Here is a 15,060-nt window from a genome sequence, read left to right on the forward strand (position 1 = left end):
TGGTCATGTGGATTTGCTACCACATAATGTGAGAAACATCCACCACTGTTAGATAAATATACAACTAATGAATTTATCTTACACAATGGAATAAACTAGAGTTTTTGCTCTCAGTCTCTTGTTGCTTTGTATTAACAACAACAACAAAAATCTGCACTCCTTCAACATCTATTTTTGAAATAACGACTTACAAACGGAAGGTACAGCCATTTCAGTGAGATGACACCATCAACAAATGACACATAATAACTGCAATAACAGAGTCAAGGCTGGCTTTATGGCAAATATGTGCCATTTTACGTATGTAAAAACCTTTGCATAAATAAATTAGAATAATAGTAACAATTATGTTTATGCAGAAAATATATTGGATCACAAAGATTACTGAATATGTTTGCCTAGTACCCTGCAAAAGACCCCTTGCATTTTAAGAAAACAGCAATTTGAGATAAATGCACATAAAACACATTTAATGTTTTACAGATGGCAGAGTTATATCCACCCCAATGAATCATTCAATGGCCCTGGACCAGTAAGACAAATTAAGTTTCCTATAAAAAAATTTAAAGTTCAGATTAATCATTTAAATGTTGTAAACAAAATTTAAGAGTACCTTTACCATTTCATCACCAAGGGCTTCATAAGAAAGCCCCTGGAAGGTAACATAAATTAAAATCCACCTCATTATATTTCTTGCAAAATTATGTTTTATTAACAAGATGATTGGCACCAGGTTAAACATCTCCCAGCATCTAATATAAAATGTTCTCTTATAGGCTGTTGGAATTATTTTGGATGAATATTTGAATTCTTTCAGCAAAGATATCATGACTTATATTCTGGAACTGGTAATGAACAAGATTCATAACTGAATAACAGTCTTTTACAAACCCTTTTATATTGCATTTTCTGCTAGCTCCATGACAAAAGGAAGAGGTTAAAGGATACCAACCTAAGAAGGCAGTGTATAAAGACTGCAGATGAATACGATTATGACCTACCCCCATCAAAGATTTCTCTACATTTATTTCAAGCACGTTTCTGCTTTAGTTGAAATTTGTTGGCAACATTAGATTTGTTCATGGTTATCCTATCCCAGGACATTAGCCTTGAATGATTAAGGGGCAAAACACAAAGGGCCATGGCAAACAGATGCGCAGCCCCAATCCAGCTAATTTCCACCCCAAATAGCAGCAGAAAAGATCTGCTCCTATTTTGGGCGGAAAAAAGCTGTCCCTTTGCCTCTGCAGCCAGCTTTTAGCCAGCTTTGGGGCTATGGCATCTAAATGCTACATCTCTAAGCTGGTTTCAAGTTGGCCAGTATGTCATCTTCCAACTCTGATTCTATGATTCCCCGGCTTCACTCCTTATCATGATCTTTTTCCCCAGCTGCAAGTAGGAGTAGAGATAATAGATATAAACACGACACTGTTTAGAAAAGTAAAGAGCAGATTGCTTGAAAGGAGAACAGAACATATCTAGAGCAATCAGCCAGAATTTAGAGAAACTATAAACAGTTGCGTAATGGGTCAAGTATGACTTGGGAACAACTCAGCTGTTCCAGAATGGCTAAAAAAACATCAGTTTTGAACTCTGGAAAGAAAGTAGAAAAAGAAGGGGAGAGACAGATTTTTTTCTTAATCACAGCATTGTGCCAATGCTTCCTTAAAAAGGAGTGAACTGTACCTGTTTCACAGAAAATCTCCAGTATGAAAGTAGCCAGAGATAAGTATCCATTTTCTGTAGTCTCAGATACAGAAGAATCTGTCTTAGGGTTATAACTTTTTTAACAAAAAATTTCTCCCCAAATAGTGATATTTGTATATTTGAGGATTTTAAAATTACTTTTCACATCAAGATATTTTTGCCAAAAATAAGCAAAACCAAATATTTTGGCAAAGAAAACACTACATTTTGTATGTAATACAAAACCACTGGGTTTTGTACAAAAAAAGATCATATTTTTGTACAAAATCCAGTGATTTTTTTTAAAAAACTGATATTTTTATTCTCACTGTAGGAGGAAAGATTCCTTGGCAGTTGACATTTTTTTTCAGTTGGAAGTCTTTCATACTAAAACATGCGTTCTTATTGCGAAAGGTCCAAAACACACTGCAGAATTAATCCAGTTTGAGACTGCTTTAACTTCCCTGGCTCAATGCTAGGGAATTCTGGGAACTGTAGTTTTGTGGAACATGTAGCCTTCTCTGACAGAGAGCTCTGATACTACAATAAACTAGAGTTCCCACAATCCTCTATCACTGAGCCAGGGCAGTTAAAGTAGTCTCAGATTGGATTATTTCTGCAGTGTGTTTTGAACCAATAAGTGTATTCACTAACATTTTTATATCCCTAATCTTCTGTGAAATTTTCAAAGTATTTATCAAAGTACTTTACTTCCATTGTAATTCCTCAAATGTTTTTTCTAAGCATAAACTTTTGAAAACACTTCATATTTTGGTTGGGATAAATGTTTGTTGTAAATACAAATGCAGACTATAAAACCAGGTTAAAAAAAAATCAAGTTTCAGGTTAAATCACAAATGGTAAATGAGCCAAAGTAGAAAAAATCTCAACTATGGAAATTATTGTTCATGAAACCTAGCGGAGAACCATACAGCAAAAGCTGCTGGGTAAAGTGGGAAAATATCACACTACAACAGAGACTGTTATGACTTTTGATGAAAAGATATGCAGTTCTGTTTGTGTTGCCTAAAATGAAGTCACACAGATAGAAAAATTGCCATTATTGCCCTTCTGTCATCTTTTGTTAATTATCATTTCATCTTTCCTCAATGGATCAGATTTGAAGGGTGAGCTATGTGTTGACATGAAAGCACTAGATGGTTGGGATGGTGGCACCTTTGCTTTCTGATGGTTCACTGTATACAAATGTTGTTTCATGCACTAAATTACTGAAAATATTATGAATAAAATTACCTTCAGGCTATGTTTTGTATATACCTTATAAACATAGCCTGAAGGTAATGTTATTCATAATATTTTCATAAATGAATTTCATGTTTAGATGTGGGTCATACCTCCAAGATATCTCATTATGCATATGCAAACATTTCAAAATCCATATATATATATATATATATATATATATATATATACACAGTCCGTCCCCGCCTTACGCAGGGGATCCGTTCTGGATCCCTCCGTGTAAGGTGAATTCCGCCTATGCTCGAGCCCCATTGGAAACAATGGGGCTCGTGCGCGGCGGCGCGGCGGCGCGGCGGCGCAGGGGGCGCAACGGGCGCGCGCGCCCATTCAATTGAATGGGACACGCCACCCCTTCCGCCCCGCGCGCGCGCCGCGGCTTGAGCGCATACGCTCAAGTCCGCGTATGGTGTGCCCACGTATGGCGCGGGCGCACTGTATATATATATTCCAGTCCCAAGCATTTCAGAGAAGGGATGCTCAACCTGTACTTCTATGTTCAACAGCATGTTAGAAATACTTGGAAAACTCACCAGAAATAACTAAGGAACGAAGACTATGCAAACTAAACTGTTGAAGATATTTGCCAATAGTAGCAGCTTATGTAGACTTCCTCAACAGGGAATTTGTTTCCCCTTTAAAACTTTCTCTAGACAAAAGTTTTTCATTCTACAGTACATTCTTTTCTTCATACTAAATTCAATGCCAATCAATTTCACTAGGGTCAGTTCAGGATAGGGGGAGAAAGTACTCTTTCACAGAACATATAATAAACTTACAGATTCACTACCTCATTGATTCTGAAAAAAAATGTGTTTGTAATCTAGACCAACTGTCCGTACCCACTATCTCAAGCTAAGGATGTGCAAAATTCATGCTTGGAACTAGAGAACAGCTGCTGGTCAGTACAAATAATACAGAACAAAGATGGACCAATAATCTGACTGTACAAATCAATGCCCGATGTTCCAGAAAAGAATTATAGGCAACTTCATGGAGGACATGTTTCTCAGTGGCTTATTTGGTATAATGATTGCCTCCAGATTTAGAAAAAAGTTGAATACTAGTTTCAGGACAATGGTGCTGAAAACTGGAAAATGTTGCTTTTGTGCTTTATCTGTGGGTTTCCAGGAACCTTACAGTTGGCTATGTGGAAAACATAATGCAGAAATCTTACGTTTCTGCATAGCTTTGCCCTTTGGAGGTTTAAGCTGTATCCTAACAGATTTAATATTTTCAAACTATCCATCCACCTATTATTTATTTATACCCTACCCTTTCCCCAAAGATGCAACTCAAAGTGGCATATAAATAACAGAAAATGATTCAATTTTATTTTATTTATTTGATTTACATACCACCTTTTTATGCAGGGCCCACATAAAACACATGCCACTAAAAACATTAAAAAGTTATGATTAAAATATTATTAAACTGTCAACTGAATTAAAACCATTTGAATCACTGAATTGATATTAGAGAATAAAATTCATATAGCACACTAAAAAGCACTTTTCTTACAAAACAGTTCCCAAAAGCCTCCTTGAAGAAAAAAGATCTTCAGCTGCTAATGAAAGAATAGCAAAGAGGGAGCTAGCATACCCTATCATTACCCACCCTATCAATAAATAAACCAAGTTGGAGATAGTTGGCTCCAAATTACATGCCTGGGAAAGTAGCAAAGTTGTTTCACATTTTCTTCCATTTCTGAAGTAGTTAACATAATTTCTGTAGTTCTTTGCATATATTAATTAAAGGGTTGTTTCAAAGAGCTAGTGTGGTCTACACAAATTGCTAAGATCTTCATATATGCCAGAACTTAGCTCCTTGTTAAGTGCTTTTACCTGGCATGATTAACTGAACTCTTATTTAATTTTCAATGGAATATTTTTCCAAAATTTTGAAATATTTTCTATCTTCTGTCCCTCAAGGGGCTTAACTACAAATATTTAATGCAAAGATGTTACAACATGAACAATGTATTTTAATTCTCCTTATTCACACTTCCAAGCTGGGACATTTTCCTGGAACATATTACCAAATGTTTTTAAAAAAGAAAAATATGCCTTCAGCTATCCTGATATATTTTAAAAGACAAATTCTGCCAAGACTACAACATCTAACAAATTTCTCAATTGCCCTGCTGTCAATTTAATGTTCCAGAAGGTAGAACACATGACAAGGAGATCAATTTATCTTCAACTTGTTGCTCGCTGATTGGCAAGAACTAATCAACCAAGTGGATGTAGTGGAAATTAAAGTGAACACCTCTTCTTAAGAGTCATTATAGACAGGAAAGGTAAAGGTAAGTATAGTTAGATCCATACATTGGATGTTTATAAAAAAGCTGATTTCAGTAAATTTAAAGAAATACTGGATGATATCCCATCAGAGACACTCAAGACAGAAGTCTAGAAAAGAAAAGACTGAGCCATCTTCAAATAGCTGAAAGACTGTGACATGAAAATGGAAGATGCTGCTCCAGAGAGCAGGATCTAAATTAGTTGATTCAAATTACAAAAAGAAGATTCTGACTAAATATTGGGAAATACCTCTGGATGGTATGAGCTATTTTGCAATGGAACAGTCTATCTCAGAAAGTGGTGGTTTCTTCTCTGTTGGAAGTTTTTAGACAGTTTGGATGGCAATGCTTTAAATGTGGTTTTTCTGCAAAGAAACAAGACTATACTGGGTCCCTTCCAACTTTACATTTCTGTGATAAGGTGCTTCTCCTCAACTTCACACAGTTCCCGTAAGTCCCTATTACATCTATAAAATAAAATGTTTATTCTTAGCAGTGCTTTTAAAAAACCTTCACAGTGAGTAAAGTAATACAGATTTATTTCATATAGATAGCTGCTTCCAGGCAATATAAGAGTCTTTGAATTTTTTAATTGCTAAAAATGTAAATATGTATGTTACATAAGTCTCTCACACTGTTGCTTTAGCATTGGTTACTGTCCAAAAAGAAAGCCTGAATCTTTCTATTTCTCCAAATAACATGACACCTCTCAAATTAATAAATGCACTGAAATATACATATATTAGTGGAAAATGTGCACCAAATTTGCACATCTGACCCAATGTGATGTATTTCTGGAGTGCTAAATTGGTATTCAAGAGGTTCAGGTTTAAGTTTCAAATCAGCTGTGAGTTTGGCCCAGTAGCTTTCTTTGAGCCTGATCTCACAGTGAAAAGAAGGAGAACAGGGCTTCTGCTCAATATTTCCTCCACCGTAAGTGGGAGAACTAGCCTCTTGCCTCAATGAAGGAACAGAAATCTTGAGAGATTGCACATAATTCAATGACACATGCCCCTATTACACCAAGAGCAGCATCCTTAAAAACATACCTCATCCAGCAGTAACAACTTTTCCAGGTGGGTAAGATAGCCTACCCATTGCTGTAGAAAAGTAACTTTTATGGTAATACCAACGTTCCATTTTCTTGTAGTGTATGGAAGGAGAACATCCTCACTTGGGACTTACCAAAGTGGTCATTGTTGGGTAAAAAAGTTGTGCTTTCACACACCTCGAAGTGCCATTACTTCCTGAAGCATGGACCTTCCAAACACTGCTTCAGTTGAAGCAAACACATCAGTGTTACAGTGATGAATAAACAAAGATGTTGAGATCCAAATAATACCCAATAGCTTTCCTGTAGAGGAGCAGCTATGCTAAAGGTACAGGCCTTAATCTTTTCCTGGAACAGCTACAGAACCAGCCCTACAGCAAAACCCAATGCATTATTTGTTACACTTAGATACTGTAGCTGTAGAAACATGATGTTCAAAATCACTGAATGAAAGGAAATAGACAAATTAATCAATTTTTAGAAAATAAGTCGCCCTACTTCCTTGGACAGAGAAGGAGATAATTCCATCTGGAGAAAGAGGAAATTGCAGGAAGCTATTCAAGTTAAACTTTTTTCCACCTACAGGCTTCATTTGTGGTGTTGAAGGTGCTTAAATTACGCCCAGGGGGGAAAAGGATATAAGGAAAATGAGGAAAATGTAGTTTAAATTAGAGAATCCTACTGTGCCCAGAGATCTTGGGAGTGGTTATGGGGGGGGGGGGGGGGGGTAACACTATTACCAGGGTAATTTCAGCTCACAGTAAATGTTTCCATTCCTTTGCCAATGAGATGTTGGACAAATTAAAGATTCTTCTGATTGATGCTTTAGTAGAAGCTTTTGCCACAAGGAAACCTTCTCCAGGAATGGGAATAATACCCCTAAGAACACAGCGCCGGTGATGAATTTGCACTGGTAATCAGGGCAGTGGCTGCCACCTCCTGTTTACCAGATAGCAATGTTTTGGGCTAAGGAACTTTTCACTAATGTTCCTTCAGAGAATGCTTGCTTATGCCAAAAGTTAAGCCATGTGACTTTATTGCAGATTCCCGTCTAGACATGCTTCCATTTGACTTCATCCAGTATAGTTTCTTGCAGACAGTTACTTTTGAAGAACTGGAGTGCTGACATGAAGCCAGTTTTAGCTATCTTTCCTAAAGAATCCAGGGTATTTGGTGAGGACTTGGATGAGGCTTTAGTGAAAACAAAGTATAGAACAAAAGCTTTTCCTTCAAGAAATGAGAAAGAGGAAGAGAAATCCTATAAATGTGCCATCTTAAGGACTGAGGTCTTTTGAGGGAACTCCTCTGTGTCCTCAGTGAGGATGTTGGGAGGGCCTTCTGAGCTACAAGACCACGATTATGGAATGCCCCCACCCCCATGGGACAATTGACACCAATGGTGATTTCATGTAGGTGCCAAGTAAAAACAAAGGTCTATATTAGATCCTTGGAGCACAACTGATTTTTGTCAGATTGTTAATGTGCATGGTTTTTAAAAACAGTTTTAATTTTTAAACCTGTTTTAATTTGTTAATCATGTTGAATGTATTGTTTGTCTATGTATATTTTTATACAGTACTATTTTACATTGTTTAAACTCATTTATGTTTATTTTGCATGTATGCTTCCATGAGATATTTTGATGGTACACAACAACAACATTTAAAAAAATTAATAAATCTGGATAGCAATCTTTTAGTCTCAGTATAGAAAACATGAATATAGGACTTTAAGTTCCCCCAGAATGAATCTTGATTCATTTCAAAGCAGCACAATAATGTGGAGCCCAATGGGAACATATCTATCTCATTTTTCCCCACTGCTAATCTCAGATGGATATAACACAGATTTTGTGACAATATCAACCCACCCTTTTGTACAATCTGACATACTAGATTTCTAACAGAAACTGAGACCTAAAGCTAAAGTGAGTGGAATCCATGGTGGCAGTTTAGACTACTACCTTGGATAATTGTTAACATATCACCTTTAAAGCCCTAAATGGCTTGGGTCCAAACTATCTTCGGGACCGCCTTCTCCCCTATAATCCTCCCCGCGCACTCCGCTCCTCTGGGAGAGGCCTACTTCAGCCACAAAAATCTAGGCTTTCGACTACTTCCCAGAGGGCATTTTCCATCGTCGCCCCCAGACTGTGGAACAACCTGCCGGATGAGATCCGTCTACTTACATCCTTAGACAGCTTTAAAAAGGCTGTTAAAACGGATCTCTTCCGGCAGGCCTTCCCAGAATAGAGAACCTGGCCTTAGAAGAACGTCTGGGAAAGATACTGCTGCTCTCATTGATTGTTTGCGGGTGTGATGTTGCTGACTTTTTGGTCAGTTTTTAACTTGTATGTTTGTTTGTGTATTTTTTGTTTTGTGCCTTTTTAAATACTGTATTGGATTTAATACTTTTTTAAGGAGGGGAGGGTATTAGGGATTTTATATGTTCTGTATTTTTAACTTTGTTAGCCTCCCCGATTGTTCTCAGAGGGGCGGGATACAAATAAATTTTATTATTATTATTTATTATAATTGAAAGAAATTAATTGCATTTGATGTTTCTACACAGGTTCTATACAATAGCCTCTCAGGAGACCTTAGAGCACCAAACATTCCCCACTGCACTCCTTGCAAAAAAACAAAACAAAAAAAAAACCAAGTAATTTTTGGCCACAGATGCCACCTAGAGGTTGTTGACAGCATTTTCACCATGTTCTCTCTCTATTTCTCTCTCACGTGCACGCACACACACACATGGCTCAGGAAAGACCTTTTTTCAACAACAGGACATAAGTGTAAGTTGTCCTATTTTTTGTTTTGTTCTTTAAAGTCATCTCCTGGGCCTAAAATGACACTGGGGGGGGGGGGGGGAGAGAAAATGCAAATGAAAAGGCATTTGGGGTAAAAAAAATGATTTTTTAAAAATAGTATGACTTTGGGGGGGGGGGCAGGGGAGCATATAAAACCCATATGCCACATTTCCCACCCCTCATTTAAGGCCACCTCTCTGTCTAAAGCGGGATACTCTGTCCTTTTCTCTAATTCTTCGTCTAGTCAGCATTGTGAAGGCACCTGCATAATTTTACAAAGACATTTCATAGTGCTTCAGTAATTAACTGCAAACTAATATACAGAAATGTGGTAAAATGCCAAATGGCTTTTTGAAAAATAGTACATAAAATCTATTTCCAGCTACAAAAATTTGCTGAGTATCTAAACTGTACAGATTTGTTTCATTTTAAGAACACAAATACAAGCAAACACAATGGTGTCCCCCCACAACCCTTATTATCATGGTGTCATCTCCCATTCAGCCTTAGTAGCTTTAAACCTTATGATGCATTTAATTTAGTTCTCTGAAAGATATAAGCCCAGAACAGTTTCAGTCACTGAAAGAGTGTTACTGCATATTTATACCAGCAAAACAACATTTTAACTCCTTATTCAGCAAATTAGCTGTTGATTTTCACTGCTTGTTTCACCACAGCTGAAATGAGTTTTATGGAATAATCTATGTTACTATTTAAAACCAACTTTCCTTTGTGCTTATTTATACACTTGGCACTGCATTTAGAATATTCAGTATGTCTAAGATAAGATGGCTGATTGCATTTTGCAAGATCCAGAAAGTATAGTGCTAATGATAAATTGTTTTATAAGAATCTTCAGGCATTTGAAATGTTGGGCCACTTTTAACGTAAGTCCTAAATGTATATCTAATCTAAGCAGTGAATAGCCTTCTGGTGATCATTTTTCTGTCTTGCTAGCCTGTCTTGAAAACAGTAGGCATGTTAACAAAACACACAACCCCTCTAGCGATGCAACACAAAATTGATTAAATCAAGTTTTTTTCAGTCCCTGTGTATTTATCACAGTCCTTTTCCGGACACAGTCCTTTGTTCTCTTTTCGATAGCTACTTCTTATGATCCACCAAGATGGTCTGATGCAATTTATTTTCTGAACACAATTTATAGGGCTGATTACAACCTGCACACTATCACCCCATGTTTTTTGTAGGGTTTTCAGGCTATGTGGCCATGTTCTAGGAGAATGTATTCCTGTTATTTCATCTGCATCTGTGGCTGGCATCTTCAGAGAAGAAATATCATCAGAAGAGCACGTTTAGATTCAGAAGAAGGTGGAATGAAGGTAGAAAGGAACACCAACAACCTAAGATATGAGGATGACACCATACTACTAATGGAAAACATCACAGACTTGGAAGAATTACTAAGGAAGGTCAAAACTAAGCTTACTGCTGAACGTAAAGAAAACAAAAATACTGACCAAGAAGGAACTACATAAAGTCAACCTAGACAATAAGGAAAAAGATATAGTTAAATTTTTCCCATACCTTGGATCAAACACTAATCAGAATGGAATTGGAAACTGCCGTCAAGAAATCAGAAGACTAGAAATGGGAAGAGCAGCTATGAAAGAACTAGACAAGATCCTAAAGAGTAAAGGTATGTATCCAAGTCTCTCTAGGGGAATTTTATTTAGCTCAATTTATGAGGTTGGCTACAAGAAACCTCGAGACTGTTTCCCTTATGTATAAGAAATATACTGAAATTCTGGACCATGCCAACCACTACCATGTCAGGATGCACAGGGAAGCCATTGAAATCCACAAACACCTGGACAATTTCAACCAGAAAGAAGAAACCCTTAAAGTGGACAAAATTTAGCTACCAGTCCTGAGGAATAGCAAAATGCGGACTCAGTAAATGCAAACCACTCAGAGTCAGGGGCTTTCCCAGCAGATAATGATGATCAATTAGCAGACACTAATCTTCTTTTACATTAGCCTCCCAGCCTGAGGCCTGCCATCAGCAACAGAACAATACACATGCAAATCACTCCTGCATTCCCAGGCTCACACAGTGTGTGTGTGTGTGTGTGTGTGTGTGCGCGCACACACACACACACACACACACACGCACACACAATTTTTTCCAGGCAAGCATTTTCTGAAGATGCTAGCCACAGATGCTGGCGAAATGTCAGGAATAAATTATTCTAGAACATGGCCACATAGCCCGAAAAACCCATAAAAAATCATCCATTTGGAAAGATCTCAGAACAGGGGTTGGGCAGTTTCTGCACTGGGGACATATCTTTCCCACCTCACTAAGGGCAGTACTCTATCACTGTCATCAGAGTTAGTGTGTGGAGGGTAAAAAAGCCACATGATATACAGAGACTGAATGCTTTCTTTTCAATTTCAGATTGTCTTTCAGGAGAATTCTAGAAGTGTTCTTCAGATTGAAATGAGGTGAGTGCACAAGCTAGGGTTCTTCTGGAGCAGCATCCCAAACTATGGGTCTTTGTCCCTAGAAAGGTCAAGTTGGTTCTATGTTTACCATTATCTTGGACAAATAGTAGAAGTTGTATTCTTTTGTCAGATTTTGTTCCATTGCTTTTTAAAGCTGCATATCATTTCAAGAGCTAGAAAGTAATCTGTAAATATGTATTATTTTTATTAGTAGTAATAGTAATAGTATTCTAATGATCTATATTTGTATTGATATCCTCATATTTTACAAGGGATATGCAATCTGCTGCATGTATGTGTATTTGTATGTATGAGCATTAAATGAAAACTGACTTTACTAAAATTTGCACTCCTCATTTTCTAAAGTTAAATATTTAAACAGCTTCCCAACAAACACAGAGTTTTTGTTTGCTTTTTCATGCTCAAATGATCTCACCAACTATTAATATTTTAATAACACATTTCAAAACTGGCATATGTTCCTGAAAAACATTTTCAAAACTGCAGATGGAAAGTGCATATTTTTGTTTTGGCATTTCTTCTCGAACAGCAATATTATTTTTCCTGACTGCCAAAGAGAGGGCAGTAGATTGCATCTCAAAACCTTTCTGTTTCAGATACAGAGGTGGCTGCAGAGCAGCCCTTGTAAATATAAACTCTATTTTCATAATGCATTAATGATTTGGGCCTGCTGAAATGAAACTCTGATCCGAAAACCTATAAAGAAGCACTCAATGAAACAATTTGCTTATTTGGTGAAATTTGGCAGAAACCTATTGTTTTTACTAAATCAGAATGTTGTTCTTCCAAGAAATAACTAATCAAGACACTCTTTAAAAGCATGTCATCATTAGAGCTTTCTAAAATGCCATGATTTCATTTTGCAGGCTTACTAGTTTTATATCCTGAGCTTTGCCATTTCTGAACATTATAGGCTCTGTTGTGAATTGGAATAAATCTAGATCTCCTTTGATATCATTCTCATTAACAGTTTTTTTTCCTTTATCTGTTTTCCCACTCTTTCATAAAGAATCAGAGTATTTTCCCCAAGGTCTGACATCTCTGATAAGAAAACATTTACTGCATGTGAAACTTCTGTGCCCAAGCTTCTTATCATATCTTTATGGTACAAAATGTCCTCTGCCTTTTCTAAAACTTTAAAAAATCAGTACTGAAGAACAAAGCTGTGTAAAAGGGACTTTAAAAAGAAGCAAAAGAACAAGAGAGGAGCAAAGAACCTTGGGAAATCTGTTATGGTGTTAGTGTTGTAAATACACAACTATGTTCAAACTGAATACATCAACCTGAACAAATAAATTATATAATCATAAAGATGAGCAGAGTAAGGAAATCAAAATCTGAGTAACAGCTAGAACCAATGAAATGTCACTGCCTGGAGAAATAAGATCTGTGTAACAAATATTATCCATGTGATTTGACATATCTATGTCTGAGCTCTGAGATATTTGCTCTGAAATCACTTTTAGGGCCACCTACATGTTTATGTCACAGTCAAGGTCTGGGTTGTGTTAACTGATTTGTATTGACAAGATATCTATCTTACTTGTATACATAGGTAATGATGGCATGCCTTTGAGGATATGGCATTTCATGTGTCTAGTTTATAAATTATAACACTGTTTTCATACAAAATTACTTCAGTCCCATTAAAATAAGTATAATGAGTAACCTGATTCTAAATAGATATACTTGGAAGCAACTTGCCCTATGTGAAATGAAATACATACTTGAAAGCAGCTTCTCTGTATGCAGTGAAATCCTCCTGATTATAATCTTTCAAGAGAAAAAAAATCCAAGTACTTGTTCTTATTTCCTTTAGACCTATCTTCTCCAGTATTCTCTTACCACAGTGACTAACCAAATGCCTCTGGTAAGCCAACAACTATGATATAAAATAGTAGAATACATAGTGGTCTGAAACAGATATTTGCCCTGTACTGCTACAGTTTAAAACTGGCCTTCTGGTGCACAGGAATATTTTTAAAAAACGTATCATAGCAGGTTGAAGCTATGTAATAAAATGACACTTGGATAATGTCTAAGCATCTCTATCCTCTTTCTTCTCACACTCTTACAGGTGCAATTAGACTGCTTGCTGCATGAAACAGCTCCTTGTAATACATCTCATTCTAGTGAAATAATTACACAACTAACATATGTTTCTTTGTACCATTAATGGAAGACTCCTTACCAGAACAGTACATTCCACACTCAGAGTTTTTTCTGGTGGTGCTGGTGTACTATGTATCTCCAGCGAAAACCACACTTTGCAGCATGTTGAACTTTGCCCTAGGAAGTTAAAGAAACAATAAAATATTGAGTCTCAGCTGATGATTTCTTCAAACATGGAAGCATTTCCTGTGTGGAAAATATTCATGACCTTTAATATTCAAATTACTATGCCTTAGATCCAAACTGGTACTCAGGTACATGGAAAGGGCTTATGCTAGCTCTGTAAAATTATTTTTCTTTAAACAGATCACCCCTACACAATAAGAGAACTGCTTTTAAAAATTTCCCCACTGCCCCAAAAGCAGGTTGCCAAGCAGCAGAGTAGGATGTGATGCTGCAGTTCATGTTTGTTTTAAGAAACAAACAAACAAAATATCTTTAAGTGTCCTTTGGGCTAATAATTTGTATGCCAGTAAATACTGTAGGTTCAAAATATGCACACCAAACCAAACAGTTTATAAAGATGGAACTGTACAAAGGACTAATGTAATACAGGTTTCATCAGTACATAGAACTGTACAGATATATTTGTTAACAGTAAAAGAATCATAACCTAGAAAAAGGTATTGCACTTTGGAAGGCTGTAATTGTTATCCCTTTGGAAGTAAAGTAGTTTGGGGTTAGGAAAAAAGCTAGGAGCTGACCAAAAATGAGCAATCTCTGCTTCCCTGGCAATAGGAATATTATTTCAGGAAGAAATGGTTGAGTTACTGATGATGGAGCAAGGAGCAACCCCGTTGCCAGAGCAACAGAAAAAAATATTTTGTGTTATTATGGATTTCTGTCCATAGGTTATGCTCCAGTTACCAGACAAAAATTGGGAACAGGTATTTAAAAGTCTAGCCCATGGAGCATTACCCATTCCTGGCACCCAGAGCACAGAACAGAAGAGAAGACTAAATCTACCCTTTGGTCAGAAGCCAAAAGCAGGCAAGAAATAAAATGACCTGAAGGGACTGGTTCCATCACTTGACATATTTATACGTTTAAATATTAGTAATTAAAAAATAATACTGAATTCTTCAAAATCTGTTTTAGCCCATTCTGGGCTAATGTTTCTTAGAACATTAAGATTTTAAATAACAACAACAGATATTGGCTTAAAGCTTTATGTTGCAACTCTTTAAATTTGTAGGTTTTATTTCTCCAATATTAATGAGATGTTTTCTCATCTACCTGCAATATTGTTGCTTAAATATCTTGTGGAACTAGTTCAATAGTTGTACAGAT

The 15,060-nt window shown here is 36.6% G+C and overlaps 1 protein-coding gene across 1 annotated transcript in view; it reads right to left on the bottom strand.

Moving 5' to 3' along the window:
• Positions 1-15,060, bottom strand: part of CFAP47 (cilia and flagella associated protein 47) — a 343,409-nt gene that overhangs the window by 117,141 nt on the left and 211,208 nt on the right. The window contains exon 51 of the mRNA XM_089508424.1: positions 13,790-13,887. Coding sequence (XP_089364550.1) covers positions 13,790-13,887 — 98 coding nt within the window. The remainder of the gene's footprint in view (positions 1-13,789; positions 13,888-15,060) is intronic.

The sequence above is a fragment of the Sceloporus occidentalis genome, unplaced genomic scaffold (assembly GCF_023333645.1).
Source record: "Sceloporus occidentalis isolate IW3139 unplaced genomic scaffold, rSceOcc1.0.p SCAF_2, whole genome shotgun sequence".
In the NCBI taxonomy this organism is placed as follows: domain Eukaryota; kingdom Metazoa; phylum Chordata; class Lepidosauria; order Squamata; family Phrynosomatidae; genus Sceloporus; species Sceloporus occidentalis.